This window comes from Pinus tabuliformis, chromosome 8 (assembly GCF_031772625.1).
Source record: "Pinus tabuliformis cultivar Carrire ecotype Pingquan chromosome 8, CPIR1, whole genome shotgun sequence".
Lineage (NCBI taxonomy): Eukaryota > Viridiplantae > Streptophyta > Pinopsida > Pinales > Pinaceae > Pinus > Pinus tabuliformis.
In genome coordinates, this window is record NC_142294.1 from 1,359,391,445 (window position 1) to 1,359,411,400 (window position 19,956).

General features: G+C 38.0%; 1 protein-coding gene across 2 annotated transcripts in view; it reads left to right on the forward strand.

The window, feature by feature from the left end:
- The window catches only part of LOC149240535 (tryptophan synthase alpha chain-like), a 266,490-nt gene that overhangs the window by 202,369 nt on the left and 44,165 nt on the right, over positions 1–19,956 (forward strand). For both annotated transcript variants that reach the window (XM_089373751.1, XM_089373752.1), the window contains one exon: positions 15,387–15,464. In XM_089373751.1, coding sequence (XP_089229877.1) covers positions 15,387–15,464 — 78 coding nt within the window. The remainder of the gene's footprint in view (positions 1–15,386; positions 15,465–19,956) is intronic.

Genomic DNA, 19,956 nt, shown 5'->3' on the forward strand with positions numbered 1-19,956 from the left:
CGACAAAAGCATGGCTAGAATCTGAGTCGTGTTAAAAAAACGATTATCTCCAAGGTACCGCGTGTGAATCCGCACACCCCCGTCGAGCCCTTCACGCTTCCACACACCCGGTTGGGCCCGTTATCGACGGTGAACGGCAAGCTCTGCAAATCCCTTTGTCGGACTTCTTCGATATTGACAGTGCAAACAAAGTAACTGGAGGCAGCGAAAAAAATGATTTGGACGTCGCCTTTCAGAGTTCTCTTGAACTGCTCGACGTCGAAGATATCAGCGAATTCACTGTCGTCCTCCCAAACAGCATTGATTTTGCAGAATGGGAATAACCAGAGCCGCCTCCAGAATTCTGGAAATGACAACCGCGTCGGCAAACAGAGATGGAAATCGCGGAAAAAAAATTCCGTTGTGCCACGGATCGACCTGGCTTGGGTCCGACGCCAAGAAAGATCGCGCGCCAAAGTATATTCCAGCAATCAAGAAACCCTCGGAGTAGTCAGAACCCACAAGCGCGACGTTCAAAGAAGAATAAAACGTGACGCCCAAAAAAAAATCTCCAAGAGAGCAATTTCGAAATGAAACACAAAATTTTTCAATCAATGAAAAATTATCTCGAAAAATACCCGAGCTCTGATACCATGAAGAGGTTTTCCGTTACACCAAAACCGGCAGGTGTTGGTAAACGTTCCAAACCAGTAACTAGGATCCCCAGGGTGGAAATTACGGATTCCATAGAGGTGTGGTGATTCTTCCAACACCCCCCTCTAACGTAATCGGGGGAGTCGAACCTGGGTCCAGGGTCTGATACCATAATCAATGAATGAATTGAATTAATTTTCAATGAGCAGTGAAGCTCAATAAATAGTACAATTGTATTTACAGAAACAACAAGTTTCTACTAAGAATATAGAAACAACAAGTTTCTAACAAGAAACTGCTAATTACAATCATAGATGAGTAGTAAACACTAAAATAGCATTATTCTAATAACATCATCATCATCATCAACATCAACATCATCAATGTCATCAATGAGTCCACATCGTTAAGAAGTCTATATCATTAATGAATCCACATCATGCGTCCACATTATCATCAAAAATTTCATATCCACATCATCAAGGTGTTCACATTATCAAGGAGTTCATCATCAAGGAGTTCAATCACATCATCCACATCATCAATGAGTCATACATCATTGTCAGCAAGGAGTACACATCAACATCATGACATATGCATTATTCAACAACAAGGAGTCATATATCAATCTTATAAAAAAAATCTAATAAGGTGTTCACATCATCAACAACAAGAAATATATCGTCATCAACATGAAAGTGTTAGGGTTTGTTCTATAAATTGGACATAATTGTCCATACTATCAAGGGGGGTAAACTTGTCCATGTCATTATTAACATATCAACTTCAACGAGAAGGACAAATCATCAAGAGGCTCATATTATCCATATCATTATGGAGTACTCAATACCATCAACAAGAAATTAGGGTTAGGTTCGTTAGACTTAAATTTTCTTCTCTAAACCCATCCTAGGGTTTTACAAATCATAGGCTCTGCAATGTCAGTATTAATTGAAATAACAAAAGAAACACAAGATACTTATCTTTTGAGCTCAAGACAACTCCCTCTTGGCCTTGAGTCCTTCTAGAATCCAACCTGCAAATTAGCCTCAACATCAAGATATCAAATATTTTAGCAATCAATTCATAAGCTCAACATTTTCTCAACTATTTATATTGAGGTAGGGTTAACAACTTTTGGCAACGATTTGCAATTCAAACCAATGTGGAAAAAGTGGAAGTTGGGATTAAATTGACAAGGGTCCAAAAATTGAAAAAAGTTGTTAAAGTCGGGAGGTTTTTAAAAAAAGTCGGCAGAATAAAAAAAATACAAAAACATTCATTTTTTTTTTAAAGTCGTTAAATAAGCTACCTCACTCATGATTTTTTGGAACAACTCCCTATTTTATCCTGACTTTTTCGATAAAATCCCGATTTAAAAAAAAAAGTCGTTAAAGAAACTACCTCACTCACGATTTTTTGGAATAACTCCTGATTTTATCCCGGCCTTTTCAATAAAATCCCGATTTTTTCGTTTTCCAAAAAGCTGCCAAAAAATTGGCCGATAAAATCGGCTAGCTGAAAAAATCGAACTTTGTCGATTTTATTGCGACTTTTTCCACAATGATTCAAACAACTAGAGTTATTGTATCTGTTGTCAATCAAATTGTACAGCAGAATGCGACAACGCTCAGGACAGGGGCTGTCACTCTAATTTCTGCCCTCTCTGTTTAAGCTGTCTCCTAAATGCAAGCTAAGGGGGGTAGTACCTACGAATGAGATGACGAATAAATTGTTGGGAACCAACAAGTCAAGGAGACACAACTGAATGGCCTAGCAACTTGGTTGGAAATTAGGTGGCAAACAAGATTATTTAGCACAATTTGATTAGATTCCTTAAGATTGTGGATTAGAGACCAGTGCCTTTAATATTAATTACTTGCACAATGAGATTAATACATCCAAGTCACCGGATGAACAGTTGTTGCGGAATGCAATTCTATCTTAGATGAAATGCAGGACCTAAATCTATGTGTGATGCAGGATTTTGGTAGGTTTTAATTATATGCCTAGTCTAGGTGAAGCCTTCTCCTCAATTCTTTTGAATCTAGTCTTGGATGCAAGTTGTAGAGAGAAGTTCAAGGGAAGGAGGCTAAGGCCTCATTAACAATACCTCCCGTGGAGATTTAACAACCCAAGTTCCTTTGTTTCTGCAAGGGATTGCCCACAAGAGAACTACAAGGTCACTGTTTTAACTGCGAATGAGGTTCTAGACTTCATAAATTGTGTGAAGAAGGTGGTCCTATCTCTCTTACAACCATGCTTATTCTGGAGGTAAATTTTAAAGATGCACTTCTAACCTAGAATGAAGATGCAAGATATGAGTGATTGCTTCAATGAGATTATTAAATATGTTAAGTACTCCAACAAGATTAAATCACTTGAAATCAAAATGCTTATAATGATATTTCACAAGTGAACAAATGAAACACTTGGAGAAAAAAATTATAGATTATCTCAATGAAACAATGTTAGCAATTTCAATTATCCAAGAGCTTATTAATGTGTCAATAAGATCTCATTTAAGTCATCTTATGTTAAATGTTACTTAACAATTAGGCACAAGAAAAAAATGTGAGCAATTTATCACTTAGATCATAAGCTGATGAAGCACAATAGATGATCTTAAACACAACAATGACAAGCGTTGATGGAGACTAACACAATAAGGGATTGCTAACAGTGATATGCAATGTGTGCAATTAGCAATGCAAATGCAGTTAGTGAAATGACTAGATATCCTTAAGACAAGATCTAAGATATATGCAACTAGTTAACCAATGATGAGATCACTTGAGAAATGCACCAAATTCTTGCAAATCATATCAGCAGGCTATTAGTATGAAGACAGTCCCAAAATTGACAAGAGAAGCTAGCAAACACAACAATGATTAAGCCTTTAGATAATTGATGTTAACCTTTTATGTTCTTAAGCTTGTATAAGGGTGGTTTTAGGCTTCCTTGAGGCTATTATCAATTGATTATGCCACTGTTAGATTAGTCTTCAGATCTAGTTACTTATGATAGTCAACAAAAGAGAGGAAGGGAGAGAGGATCAAACCCTCAAGGCCTAAAGGTCTTGCTTCACTACCAAGTTTGCCAAGTCGAGGCAAGCTTGAGGTACCAAATGAAGTGACTTGGCAAATGATTGAGCCTTTGAATACCTACAAGCACAAATGATTAGCTTGAAAACAAGGAATAAGGTGCCTAAATCCCACGACTAGGAAAAGATGAGCCTTTTAGGCTAGCGTCTACGACAAATGACTTCAAAAATGTGATATGAGGTTGTCGACAAGTGCAGGACACCTACAAACACAAAGAATTAGCCTTAAAAATACTTTAAATGATAAATCAAGCAAATGCCTAGTGTTTGGAGGCCCTTTAGGGCTGCGACTAGGGCTAGAAGCCTTAGAAACCCTTGCGTCTAAGTGAGAGAAGGCCCTCTAGGCCTACAAAGAGGACCAAAAGTAGGTATGAGCTCCCAAAATCTCTTCGAAATAGATATTAGCCTTGCAAAACCACTAGTTAGCCAAGAAAAATTGAACCCTTGTGGATGAGTGACAAAATTTTCAGTGAAAACCAACCTCAAATTCTTATAAGAAATGGTGTTAGGCCCGCAAAACAAGTTGCTAGCCCTCAAATCACATGCATTAAATTTATTGAGCCTTTCTAAGCTTACGGTTGGGCCTTAGAGGCCAAAATAGAGTTGCAACTAGCCAACAAAGGTCACTTAGAAGCTACGGCTAGGTCTATAAGCCCTCAAATCCTTGCGGCTAGGCCTCAAAGAACTTCAAACCCTTGTTACTGCCCTTGATGAGTGGCTGGATGAGTATGAGCCAGAAAAATTTTGATTTCCTCCACCAAATTGGCTTACAACTCTTCCAGTGATAAAATGCTTGTGAAAAACCCCAGTTGCAGCAGCGAACAAGCCCTCTAAGGCTTGCAGCTTCCTCTTAGAGGCTCAGCGTTGGAAAAATGGCACTTGGGTCTTGTAGATCACGCCCTAAAGGGCCTAGATCAACCTCTACCAGCTGAACATTCTTCTTACCTTTGGTAGATGACTCCTCCAAACTTCAAAGGAGAAAATATGCCCAAACTCTAGCCGCCTAGGCTAGGTGAGGGTCTCAAACCTCTTGCTTAAGATTTGTCTATGAATCCTTTAGATAATGCCACCTGCATGTCAAATAAATAACAATGTTGCGAACATCGCGATCAAGATTAAATCGGCAAGGGTCCAAAATAGGAAAAAATTCGCTAAAATTCGGGAAAAAATTGGCAAATACAATTTTTTTTTTTTTTTTTCAAAAATTTTAATATCTAAAGCATCCACAAGATAAAATATATGCATTGACACATAAATATGAAAATAGAACTAATATATAAGATGTGTAATATCATGTCTAGTGCTACATCACACATAACAACAAATCATGTCTTGAATACTAAGTCCAGAGTCCCGACTCAACCTTAAAATATCAACAAAAAATATAATAATGTATCTCATATCATGAGTCATAATGTCATATACAATGAAATGAACCAAATAACTAATACTACTGATTTCCTCTGCCCCTCTTACGAGAAAATGTAACAACTTTCCCTCTAGATGAAGAAGGCGCTGGTGCTGGCACTGACACCGACAGTGGACTCTGTTGTGCTCTAGAAGTTGAAGAACTAGGAAATATAGGAGGTAGACCACGTCCTCTACTATTGACCATGGTAGGTGGTGTCACCTCCTCCTCTGCAACTGCTAACCCATCCACTATCTCCTCCTCTAACCAATCAAGGGCTGACTCCATGAAAGTTGAAGCAATATATGAAGAGACACTGAAATTTGAAACAAACTAAAGCTTACCTGGCATTTTAGTCTTCCTATCCACAATAGCCATGTCAAAGCTAAATGTGCCACCTTCCATCTTGTATATATCCATTTCTTTGGAGATTTTGCACGTTCTGCTAGAGATGACACCATCTTTTGAACACAAGTCAAGAATCCATCCATGATCTCATCATCGAATAAGAAGCCACAAGAGTAAGAAAATGCGGGGTTCAGGTAGATCCCTGCAACATGAATGAGACGATGGAGTGTATTTTTCCATCGCTCATCAATCACTTCGCATGAGTTGTTATCTTTGAAACCCCTCATCTCCCTTATTATCATAGTAGCTACGAATGGATTCTTTGGCCCTATCCATGGCTTCATACAAGTAGCCCATTGTGGGCTTGTTTCCGTCAACTAATCGAAAAACCTTTACCAAAGGTTCAGTAATGCTTCACACCTGCACTCTGGCCCAAAAGCTTTCCTGGTATGAAACTAGCCTGCATATGGCCTCTCCCTCTGGTTTGCGGCTATATGGAAAAGTACGCCACTCCAAAAGAAACATTCTCTTCACATCCCACATAGAATTTAAGAGGGATTGAAGAGATATGAAGCTAGTGGCAAACCGTGTAATGGTAGGGCACACCAACTCCTTGTTGTTGGTGAATGTTCTCATCAAATTAAGCACAAATGCATGATTATATATAAATTTTGTAATGCTTTTTGATAATTTAACAATATCCATGACAAAAGGAATTTTTCCTATGTACTCCAACATCAAATCAATGTAGTGTGCAACATAAGGTGTCCAAAATAAGTTAGGATACCTCTCCATAAGCATCCTGCTAGCAACAACATAATTTGTAGCATTGTCCGTTATGACTTGGACAACATGTTGTGGACCCACCTCTTGAATAAACACTTCCAACAAATCACATAATAACCATGCATCTTTGATTTGTGCAGATGTATCAATAGATTTCGTAAACATTGTCCCCTTTGGACAATTAACCAAGAAGTTAATAAGGGTTCTACCATTTTGATCGGTCGAACCATTTGACGTCACAGTGCATACTATGTGTGCCCATGAGCCCCTAAAATTCTCGAGTCTCTTAGTGCATTCATCCTTTTCATTCTGAAGAATGCGCCCTGTAAAGTCTTCATATGAAGGGGATTTGTACCTCGGGCTGGGCCAACACTAGCAATAACGTCAAGCATAGGCTAGAAAAATGGATTGCTCTTGGCAATGTTGAAATGAATATCGCTCCAAGGAAGACACCTGCCGAACAACTTGTCATCTTCTTCTTTCTACCTTTTTTTAAGAGCTGACGTGATAGATGGTTGTGCTCTAGGTGTGGTTCTAGGAACAAAAAATGATGAGGCAACTATGGGGTTGAGTGTAGATGCTGATGCTGAAGAAGAACCAGTACCACTCTCACGGTCACCTCCCAATCTTGCCACTCCACCCCTTGCCATTTGACTCTTCAGAGCTGCCTTGGTCACTTTGGTTGTCTCTATTTCTTCCAATGATTTGATGGCTCTACGAATGATTTCTGGATTTGTGTTTGTGCAAGGCCCTACCTCATGTCTAGGAATTTGTGCAAGGTGGAACTTCAATCTATATACCCCCCGTATCATATGATGCCCACATAACTTGCAAGTCAAATTTGATCTGTCAAACCCTCCATCAGGTTCACCAAATTTCCACATAGCGTCCAATTTCCTTGGTATGTTTGTAACTTTTTTGAATCTTGAGTTTTGATGTAAGATTGAAGTTTGAACCTAGGGCAAAAGAAGAATTGCAAGTTAAACAAATGAAATTAAAATTTACATACAACATTTTGAATTTTTGATGGAAAAAAACCTTCAACTCAATGCAACAATAATGGCAAAAAAGACACATTCAAACCCAAGCAAATTCATGGAAAAAAACAAGGGGACAAGAAGAGATTAAACAAAGAAAACTAACAATCAAAATTTTGCAATTTTTACCAAAAAAAACGCTCTCCACTAAATGCAACAAAAATGACAAAAAAACACATTCAAATCCAAACAAAAATCATGAAAAATATATGGGTGATAGAAAACCAAGGAAGAACAAGAAAAAAAACAAAAAAATTAGGGCCAAATTTGATGCCCATACTTGAAAACCACGCACTATTGAAGAAACTTGGTCCAAACTTGATTTTTTTTTTCGCTTGGGATGCTAATAAATTCCTTCACTTTTCTCCTCTCTTTCCCTTGTAGATGAGTTCTCCTCCTCCTTAGCTCTCACCTTTGCTGTTTGTTTGCAAAATGAGAGAAAAACCAAAATTTAGCTTTAAAATCACTTTATCGCGTGGCTTGACGATTTTTTCCCATCGACGCGTGATTTTTTCAAGCCGAAAAAGTCGCCGATTTTATCGACATCGCAAAAAAATCGCGATTTTTTGAAAAAATAATTGCGATTTTTTGAAAAAATTGCAATTTGATCGCAATGTTCGCAACACTGATAAATACAACCAAGCCACAAGATCTAGAAAATTCTAAAATAAAACCCCAAAATATTATTTACAAAAGGAAAAAATAATATACAAGAACTAGAAATAATTTACAAATTATTTACACTATTCACAATTAAAATCAAGCTCTAGGTAGCAAATAAATCTTTTTAGCCCAAGAGATTTTGAAAATAATTGATGGAAATATTTTGTATTTTGATGTACCAACCCAAACCCTGCACAATAAATTGTTAGATAAGCACAAAATCCAAACAAGATTTGATCACCTTGAAGTCTATGTCAATGTTGCGAACATCATGATCATGGTTAAATCAACAAGGGTCTAAAATCGGAAAAAAAATTGAAAAATTGGGAAGAAAACGGTAAAAATCAGGAAAAATCGGCAAATACAAAAAAAAAAAAAATGATTTTTTTTTTCAAAATTTTTAATATCTAAAGCTTCCACAACATAAAATATATGCATTGACATATAAAGATGAAAAGAGAATATATATAGAAGCTGTGTAATATCATGTCTAGTGCTACATCACACATAACAGCGAATCATGTCCTGAATACTAAACCCCGAGTCCCGACTCAACCTCAAAATATCAACAAAAAATATAATAATGTATCTCATATCATGAGTCATAATGTCATATACAATTAAATGAACCAAATAACTAATACCACTGATTTCCTCTGCCCCGCTTGCGAGAAAATTTAACAACTTTCCCTCTAGATGAAGAAGGCGTTGGGGCTGGCACTGGCAATGGATTTTGCTATGCTCTAGAAGCTGAAGAACTAAGAGCTATAGGAGGTAGACCACGTCCTCTATTGGTGACCTGAGATTTTGGCCCTCAAATCTACTCCAAAAATTCTGCAAAATTAAATGTAGGCTCTCCACACCAGGCTCAACAAAACCCAGAAATATCTCACAGACCCAAGTGGTGGAAATAGTCACGGGGTAAAATGCGACCTCCTCCAACAATTTATGTTGCTAATTGCTGAATGGAACTAGGAATTCTTCCCTCAAAATTGCTCAGAAAATTTTGTAAAATTAATCCTAACCTCCTCTCACCAAACCCACAAAAACCCAGAAAGGGTTTGGGTTGAATCCACTGACCCCCTATGAACCCCAACATATGTAAATTGCTCAATTTGGCTAGAAAACGCCCTACAATTTAGATACTATTGAATTTTGTCCAAATCTCCCTCCAAGAAATCTTCCCTAACTCCTGCAAATTTCTCCCCTCAATCACCAAACAGATCCCAACTCGAATGCTTCCCAAATTCTGAATCTCGGCAAGTGCACAAAAGTTGTTAGTGAAGCCTAGCGCAACTCCTGGAATAGATAAATTCGGTCCTCCAAAATGCAACACTCTCGGCCCTACAAATCCCCAAGGAAAAACTCATCCTCCTTATGGATAATTTTTTGCCCAAAACTCCATTGTCTGCTAGCTTCTCTCAGTCCCTTCGAATTTCCTTCTGCGCCCTAAGAGAAGCATGCTCTAGTTGGAAATAGTATGCAATGTAGCTCCTAGAGAAGCTCTGAGATGGACTCCTTCTTACTCCCCCAGGGTGACATTCGAAGTTCATCGAAGGTAGAGGTAGAATTCCACTTGGAACTCCTGGTGCTAAACAACACTTTTCTTCTTGTGCTAAACAACCCCAAGAGAAGATGAAAGGTGAAATGTAATAGTCAAAAGATGATTAGCAAATGAGTCCATCCTCCTTTTATAATTTCTCCCCATGCTTCTAGACTCCTTTTTTAATTATTATTTTATTGGTGGGGGCCATTTTCCACTAAGTGACTTTTGCCTCCATTTTAATAAAATAATAATTTGCTGCCAATCTCCAATAAAATAATACTTTCCACCTTTCTCCAAAATAATATTTGCCCCCTTTACTTAATATCAACAAAATTAGGCGAAATTCCCATGCTCACAAAATCAGGAATATTACAAGGATATTGCAATTTTTAATATGGCACACATAGAAACCCTAATTCACATAATAGAGCATGCAAAATGGAAGGAAAATCAACATGAAACTTACACCATTCCACAAGAATCCCTTTAATCAATCTCAAATAAGTCTCCTCATGCAAACATCTCCCTTCCAAGACAATTCACTCCATAAAGATTACATTGCATCTAAGAAGAAAGAAGACAATAGTTAGTGCGAACTTCATGATGAAAATGAAAAGTGACTCCCCTCTATTTATATTAGTAACTAAGTCACTTTTTTATAATTTTACAAGTAAAGCCCTAAGAAAGTTTTCTTGAGCATTCAACTAAATCAAAGGTCACAAGTTGACCTTGAAATAGCTCTTAAACATAATAAAGTGCCAAAAATAACCCACATGTGTGGGAATACATGCTCTCCACCATGACACCATCCTCTAAGAATGGTCAATAAGATGAAATGGTCCAAGAGTGCTCCTCACTCCAAGAAAACCTCAAAATGCATGGGTATATCTCTAGAAGACAACTTCTCCACCATGACATCATCCGTAAAGCGACCTTCATCACCCTTTCAAGGCATGTACGTATGACATAGCGCTGCTTAGGGCAAGCGCTGGCATCAAGGAGGAATGTCCTAGCTCTCCCAAGTTATTTCAATGACATATGTCCTCATCTGGGCTTTGGATCAAGGCATCATCCATCAAACAGGGTGAAGGCTAGCCTAGGGGCATCCTGGGTCCACTTGGGTACATCATCAAGTCAAATGTCCAAGTTCTCAAGTACAACATTTTGGCATCTAGAGGTACATCATTGGGTGTAGAATCATGTAGAAGTTGCTCAAGGCCCAATGCTCATCTTTGGTGGGGCAATGTTGGGGCCACAAGGTCATATGTACTCTTATAATGGGGCAAAACCTATGTTGCAGGAAACGTGGGGTAGAAGGGCGTTTTCGTACGGAAACGGGTACGAAACGCTGAAACGCGTTTGGTACGGCCCTGAAACGCGTTTCAGGCCGTACTGTCACGTTTCACGAAACTGAAACGTGGCCAGTACGGCCTGAAACGCGTTTCAGGGCCGTACGACCCACGTTTCAACACTTACTTGTGTTTTTTTTAATTTTATTTAATTTTATTTGTTTTCTAATCTATTCTTACGTTAGCCTAGTGACTTTTAGTTGCTTCCAGATGCCTGTCTAATGTTATAAAAGTGAACTTTTGCCCTAGTGTTGATATGCAGTTCATGGTAATGTTAAATTCTTAAAGTAAAAGTGATATTCTCCTTTATTTTTCATTTTCATCCTTCTACTTAAATTTTTAACATTACCATGAAATGACTCAGGATGTTTGAGAGTGGTTCGCCCTCATTGGATTTCATATGGAGAAAGTAGAATTTTAGATCTCACTCAAAATCCAGCAGACTTATCTGTTTTTTAGGATTTCAGGATTGGGGGGATTGCAATGTTTCCATTGGATTTTATCATGTACTAGGGTATGGAACTTGTATTTAATCAAGAGAACCAAGCCCTCTATGCAGGGGAGACTCCCAATAATCAAGAGAATGTAGGGTACTAGGGTATGAAACTTGTATTTAATCAAGAGCATTAAGGTCATTCGACTATGTAGGAGGAGACTCCCAATCAAGCACGAGACAAGAAAATAGAAATTTCTCGTGGCTGATTTTGGATATTTCTATTTTCATTATGTGATTATTCATGAGTAAATGTGATGCAAATTTAGATACTTATAGTTTATGCATTGACAATGGACAGTTTTATCATAATGTAATAAATTAGAATGTATCATATATGCTTTATAATTGCACATATTTCTTAAATGTCTTAATATATATATATATATATATATATATATATATATATATATATATATATATATATATATATATCTATTCGCGTTTCCCCGTTTCCAAAATTTGGGGAGGTCGCGTTTCGTATCGCTTCCCGTTTCGGAAACTCGTACCCGTTTCCCCGTTTCGTGCAACCTTGAACACCCTTTGGAATGTGTTGGAAAGGAGTCAAGCTATCTCTCAAGGGATCTCTGTTGCATGTGTGATATCACTTGAACAAAACTCTCAAGATCAAGTGAGATCAACATCATTAGGGACATAAAACCGTCAAAGCATCATAATGGACCATATCTAATGCTAGGGCACAAAAATACTTCACACAAGACTTACCTTCAAATGTCTAGACTCTAACTAGCCGAAGATCTATAAACAAGTTACCTCACTTATGTTAGGGATGATTAGGTTAACAATCATATTAGGTGTTTCTGGTTTCCAAGGGGAGTGACATATCTTGGGTAGACCCATCAATCCATAGGTGTATGTGATAAGGTGGTCAGGGAGTGGGAAAGGCTCCGAGGAAGATGGCACAACCATGAGACCGGTCAATAGAGGTCCAACATCCCGAGGGTAATGATGTAAAGTGGGAGCAATCATGGAGGCATGAGTTACCCCTTTGCTTGGCCTGCTTTTTCAACCCCTCTAGCGTGTCTTTTGCTTTAATGATTTGTCTTTAATTGGTGTGTAGCTTAGGGGATCAAGCTTGGATTTGTGCTCTTCCAATACCCCTTAAGGATGTACTAGTTACTCGCTCATCGAGGATGGGACATTCAAGAGTTTCTTTATTTTAGATGAAACATTAAATGCTTGAGGGATTGGGTGATGGCCAATGAGGGGCGTAGAGCTCATGCTAGGCTTTTGCTCATGTGCTAAACTAGTCCCAACCATCTTTTGCATTTTTAATTTTTTTTTTTCTATTTTGGCTATATTCTTTTATCATTCTTTTAGTTGCATCAATTTCTGAGGCCAAGTTTTCGGGCCCTGACTCAAGGATGTGGATATAGGGTGGCAATCCCAATGGTCAATGACAATCAACCCAAAGAATGAAGATGAATCATTTGGAAAGATGGAAAGTGGTATGTATGAGTTACCTTGGACATGCTATGTCAATTAGTGCCTCCCTAATAGTGAGCTTCCTAACCCATAATGCCTCAGAGGAGGTCCATTGGACTAGAGTCAAAGGCTAACCTCCAAGGTGAAGTGTGGGAACAAGGATACAATCAGGAGTGATCAATCATCCAATTTGCCCTGTGATTTAGATTAATATGCGCATAATAGTAAATGAAAGCACATGATTGCTAAAATGGTTATAGTACATGCTGATAGATGACCCACCTTTACTTCAAGAAGAATGCTAGATGGGCAAGAGCACTGACTGGAGCAATAGGTTGAGAATTCTGGCAAAATGCTATTTGGAGACCATCATAGGGTTGTTGACTGGCTAACTGTCAAATGACGAGAAATTTTTTCTCCAATGGGTTACCCACTTTTGGTGGGTAACAAGCCTCTTTGATTCACTGTTGTTAACCCATATGAATTTCCACCTCAACTTGCTTCTTTGCTAGTGGCAGAAAATACTTCCTTTTGAGATTGTTTTAGAGTGGCTTGTTGCTATGTCTAGGTCTAGGCTTCCCCCTACCTCTTCCATGTCACTGGTATGTGATCTCTATCTCTCTCTCTCTCTCTCTCTATATATATATATATATATACACACACACACACACACACACACACACACACACACTTACAAGTGCACACACGCATATATAACACACACACATACATACAAAGTGTTTCTTTCTTGTCTTTTTCAAATTGCAATCTAGAAAATGTTTGTCCTAGCATTCTCTTGAAATTTCTAATGATTTATGATTATGATGATGTGGTTGTTGGGGCTAGGGTTGCGGGGGAATGGCCCCCCCTCAAATCTGCTCCCGGAGCGCGCTCTAGTCGGCATCGGGAGCGACCTCAAGAGTGCGCTCCCAAAATTCGCTCGTTGTGGGAGCGAATTTCAGGAGTGTGCTCCCTATTTTTTTTCGCTCCCTGCCTATTCAGGAGTGATAGAGGGGGCTATTGAAGATTGGAAACAATTTTTTTTGAGTGGGGCAACCTAATGTTCAAGACTATGGCCCTAGTGTTGATATGCAGTTTATGGTAATGTTAAATTCTTAAAGTAAAAGTGACATTCTCCTTTATCTTTCATTTTCATTTAAGTAAAAGTGACATTTTCCTTTATCTTTCATTTTCATCCTTTCACTTAAATTTTTAACATTACCATGAAATGATTCAAGATGTTTGAGAGTGGTTTCGACCTCATTGGATTTCATATGGAGAAAGTAGAATTTTAGATCTCACTCAAAATCCAAAAAGTAGAATTTTAGGTCTCACTCAAAATCCAACAGACTTGTCATTTTTTCAGGATTTTAGGATTGGGGGGATTGCAATGTTTCCATTGGATTTTGTCATGTACTAGGGTATGGAACTTGTATTTAATCAAGAGTACCAAACCCTCTACGATGGAGAAACTCCCAATAATCAAGAGCACCTAGGTTACTAGGGTATGGAACTTGTATTTAATCAAGAGCACCAAAGCCATTTGACTATGTAGGAGGAGACTCCCAATAAAGCACGAGACAAGAAATTAGAAATTTCTCGTGGCAAGAGCGTCAAGCAATAGATAACAGATTTACTTGTCTTTTCTAGTTTCTAGTACTTCTTATAACTATTGACTCTTCCATGTTTATTATGGTATTTTTTGTAAAAAATATATGACAATTTAAGTTTGAAGTTTGAAGTTGGCATTTATAACTCATTGGTAACGAATTATGAATATGATGCTTCATGAAAGTTGAAAGTTGAAACATTTTGTTTCATGTTAGATATTCTTTGTTATCATTTGATTACTTGGTAATGGTAATGGTTACAAGTACAAGTTATAACTTTAGTGATGAATGATGATAAATGTTGTATATTGAATTTTGAAAGCTTGAAACTTTAAGAGTGATGAATCATGACATTCAATATATTGTATGTTACTAACTTGTGGACGTGGTTGATGAAGATTATAACTTGTAGATGATTGATGTTATATGGTTGAATCCATGTTTTTATATTTTTTTATATCTAATTCATCATTCTACATGCTTTTGTTGACATATATGCATCAAAATATATAAAAATACATGTTATATAAAAATTCGCTCCCGATTCGCTCCCAAACCAGGAGCTTTTGAAAATGTCGCTCCTCGCTCCCGCTTCTGCTCCTGCTCCCCCCTTTCGCTCCTGCTCCCTGCTTCCACTCTTGCTCACCGCTCCCGCTCCCCTCTCCCAAGCAATCTTGGTTGGGGCTTCCTCTTACTCTCCTCCCTTCATTCTGCATCTAATGATAATAATATGGCTTTCTAATATGTTGTATGTAGGCTTATGCTTTTGACCAATTTTCTCATTCAGTGGTGTAGCGTATTTTATGTTATACTGTGCTTTTTGACTTCTAGGAGTTGCTTTGGCACTCTTATGGCTTGTCACTACTGGATTGTACTATGTCCCATTTATTTACATTTTTTGGTTATTCAGTGACATCAATAATGTGATCTTATTTATCTTATCTTGACTGTTGAATGTGTAAAGGTACTCCTCACAACTCCAACTACTCCAACAGAACGGATGAAATTGATTGTTGAAGCTTCAGAAGGCTTTATATATCTTGTAAGTTCTTTTCATATATCATATTTAACGTCTTTTTGAGGTTGGTTCGAGAGATGTTATGCACAAGCGAAATAAATCCCCCATGGAGGTAGTGATTCACACGAGGAACTTGCATGTGGTGCATATAGAACTGTTTTAATGATGCATTGTCTTTTAGATGTTTTGTCTCATGACTTGGAAAAGCCTTTGCATTGAGTTTAGCCTGAACAAGGGATGGGTTACTGTGTGTAATATCTGCATTCCAGATTAAGGGACCCCAAGACTAAATGGAAGTTCAGTCCAAATTTCTTCATTTCAAGAGGCATCTTAAAGTGATATGTAGCAAGCGTTTTTGGAGATTCATGTTGTGTAAACTAAGCTTTTCCGCTTACTTGTCTCGTTGCAAACCTGTTAAACTTTTACATTTGTTGTATCCTCTTGAACTGATACTTCTATGATCTTGCCATCATTCCTTTGCAAAAACTACTTTTGTGGTGCAAAGCTGAGACATATTGTTCTGAATAAGGTGTGAAACAGAGCTTTTCATTTTCTCTTGACCCGGGCATGGAAGGCTTGCAGCTCTTGTTGAGCCTCAGTATCACCTGATGTCAGATATGCTCCAAGGAGAATGATCCTATATTACTAAGTCAATGACCTTCCCTATTTGCATGCAGGTTGGCCATAATCAGGTGGTACAATGGCTGCTTTCTTAGGATTGGTTGTCCATCATCATTGCTACAATCATCTCTTAAGGATTTGTTAATCAAGACTTCTTTTTCTCTTAGAAATATTTGCTCCTTTTCTTATATATGAAGGTTGCCTTCAAATATTGTGAGGAAACCATTTTTTCTCATTCTTCTTATTAATTGCTCTTACAGGGCCACAACAATTGTTGTCATTTTAGGAGTCTCACTGTACTCAACAAGTCTGACACTTATAAGTGTTGGCCTTTTGGTGAGGTCATGATGTTGTGTATGGTTTAGGTGATGCATGTTTTTATGGTGGTTGATTTTTCCCCTGAAAAATACCTCTTTTGATTTCTGGCCGTTTTAGTCTTTTATCATTCCTTTGTTCTTTATTTCTTATGCTTTCTTTTAGGCATTGGGAGTGAGGGTGAGGGCCTCCACATTGTTTACATTTGATTTTTTCCATCGAGGGATTTCTGTTTGAGGGGTGGGCTCAAAGTTTTATCATCTTTTCAGGATTTGATTTGTTGTAGCTTGTGAATGCTATCAACTTTTGAGTTGTTTATCCTTATGTTTTGATGGCAAGTTTGGTGGCTTTCTATAGCTTTATTAATAATGTTGCATCTACTGAGGATAAAATAAAAAATATTAATACACTAAACCTAACCGTAGCCCCCTACTAATGCTATTTTGGACGATAGAGGCCATTTAGATCCCCTTTGTTGATGTTTTTTCATTCAGATATGCATTGCACTTGGTGCTATTTTGGTATATGCACTTTTGCCATATACATGTGAAACTTGCATATTTGTGTGTAATTGTTTGGATTGACCTGGATGCATATCAAATAAGTGCATTGGCAGACAAATATGGAAAAAAAACATTGATATATATGTGGTGGATGCCAAATGATACAATCTAACATTAATTACGGAAACTGAGTCCTGATGGCTGTACAGTGTTATCTGAACCTGTTGTCTCCAGAAACTGGAACCAGACAAAAACCAGAAACAAAATCAGACCAGAAAATTGGTTGACCAAAAAATACATAAAAGATTCATATTTATAAATTTGCATAAGTTTCTGGAATCGACTGGTTCTGATAGCACTTTGTAGTATGTACAGCTATCAGGACACAGTTTCCACAATTAATGTTTGATGTATCATTTGGCATCCACTGCATATATATCAATGTTTTTTTTCCATATTTGTGTGCTAATGCATCTATTTGATGTTTTGTTGGTTTATAAAAAAATTGAAAAAAATAATTTATTTTGTATTTTTTAATTGTTTCCATGGTTTGCCAATTTTTGCCAATGTTTTTGATATCCTGATGTTTGGACCATCCATGATTTTTTGCTGATGGTGATCTTTTAATCAATAGGTCACACTTTTTTTCTGAATGGTTCGATATAGGAGGAAGTATACATTAATTGATGGAGGGGTTTTGGGGTGCATGGGTGATAAACCAATGTCTGCAGATTTAAGAAGGCCCATTATGGCTTGAAGCAAGCATGACATGCATGGTACTCAAGGTTTGATGTGTACTTATTGAATATGGCTTCACCAAGACTTCTTGAGATCCTAATCTTTGTTAGTTGCTTGTCTTGGTTCTATATATAATTCCCAAGGGTAGTTCTGAGTCATTGCGTTATTCAAGAAGAATCTAGGTAGTGAATTCAATATCAAGGACATTGACCTTGTGCGCTTTTTCTCTGTCTATTTGACAAGGTTAGGTGAGGTCTTCATTGGTCAAGAGAAGTACATAGATAAGAATCAAGATAAGATAATTATATCAATGTCCAACAAATGACTACAAGATATTTTGAAGAGATTTTAGATGTCGGATTGTAAACCCTTGTCCACTCCTATGGTTCCAAATTTGAAGTTAGATGCTGATTTAGTATATCCTTTTGTGTATTGGCAGTGGATTGGTTCCCTTATGTATCTTGTGAATGCCATGCTTTATATATGTTTTGCAGTGAGTACTTTCAGCTAGTTCTTGGTTGAATCTAGGCAAATGCATTGGTTGTTGCAGAGCATCTTCTTCAATATGTGAGGGGAACTATCCATTATGCCTTGAGGTATGTGGAAGATGGCAAGTTGATGCTGCATGGTTTTGTTAATTCTGATTGAGTAGGAGATGCTGGTGCCAGGAATAACACTTCAGAATTTTGTTTCAGCTTGGGATTAGGTATGATATCCCGGTTCATTGAGAAGCATGTGACAATTGCACTCAGTTTGATAGAGGCTGAGTATATGGTGGTTAATTCTGTTCGTTGTAAGGCCATACATTGATAGCAAAGCTGGTCAAATGGATGTTGCAACAACTGCAATATACTGTTTAGAATGGTATTAGATTGTTTGAAATCCAATGTTTCATAATTTCCTCAATAACATATATATTTAGTACCCTTTCCTCAGAGACACGATTCATAAGGGAGTAGTGGCTCTTGAGTATGTTCCTTCAAATTTGCAACTGGCATACATTTTGATCAAACCCTTGGCTAATGGGATGCTTGAGATGTTGAGAGAGTGACTTGGCTTGGTGGAGAACACCTTCTTCCCAAAGAGGGGTTGTGGACTGTCCAGATTGAATCACTGTTGATTCTCCTCCAACATTGGTGAGGTTCAGCAAATCCTTGCATTAGTTTCTGTGTGCAACAATTATGTTTGAGAGTTGAGGTGCATTCATAAGGAAGGCACAATCATGTAGAAAATGGAGTAGGGTGCATGCATGTGCTAGCCTCAGAGTTTCCATTCTTAACATGCTACAGTCATGGATGCATGTGTTAACCAGAGTTTCCATTTTTAGCAGTCGTTTTTCACAATGAGAAGTTCGCTATTTTGATTTTCTGTTAGCTGTTATTCTAACTTTAGATAGGGTCCATGAGAGATGAGTCTTCCAAATTTAGATAGTGCTTCCAGGTGCAGTTTCAGTGCATATCGATTAAACTCTATCTAATGGAAGTGATTATCAGATCTACAATTTTCTATGGCTCTGAGATTCAGGGATTGAGCTTGTTATAGACAGACTCGACTAGACTTGAGAGAGTATAGGCCTTGCTTCTTTGGTGCATCATCTTATGTAAGTGGACGGTTCCACAACCCATTATTCAAGCAGGGTTGTGCATCCAACCTTTCTTCCTTGAGGTCAATTTGTGCTTGGTTTCTTTCATTCACAGAGTCCGCTCTCTTGGAGACTCTGCCACTAGGCAAGAGAGGTCTCCGTACCTTGCAGTTTGCTCCTTGGAGACACTTGCCTTAGATTGTTCTCCAAGCTAAGTGTGAGGTTGGTTCTTAGAGGTGTCTCAACTTCTTAAGATGATTACTATCTGCCCACAATGCCTTCCCCCATTTGGATTCTCCATTGATGCACCACACGATCTCTTCCTGACTAGCCCTGCACTGAACCAAGGATTTAGAGAGGATATCTACAGAGCATACATTAAGGTCACTTGGATCTCACCCTCAAAAATCTTGGGCTTGAATATATCCTTTTGCCTAGAGCACTTTTTGGAGTTCCTTGATGGCATGATCGTCTACACCCTTATACATGGACATTGGATGCAGTCGGTCAAGATCCCATTGGGACAACTCTAGGTTGGCTTCCATCAACTCCGGATAGAGACAGATCACCATATATCACAATTTGATACGATCTGCCAGGTGTGTCACCTTTAGGAGTTGGAGACGGAGTTGCACCTCATTTTTTGATGTTCCTTATACTATGCGATTAGAGGACACTATCACTGCCTCTATAAGGACTTGGCAGGCCGTCTCTACTTTCTTCTAGTACTGGGATCAGGTATTCAGCCATAGATCTT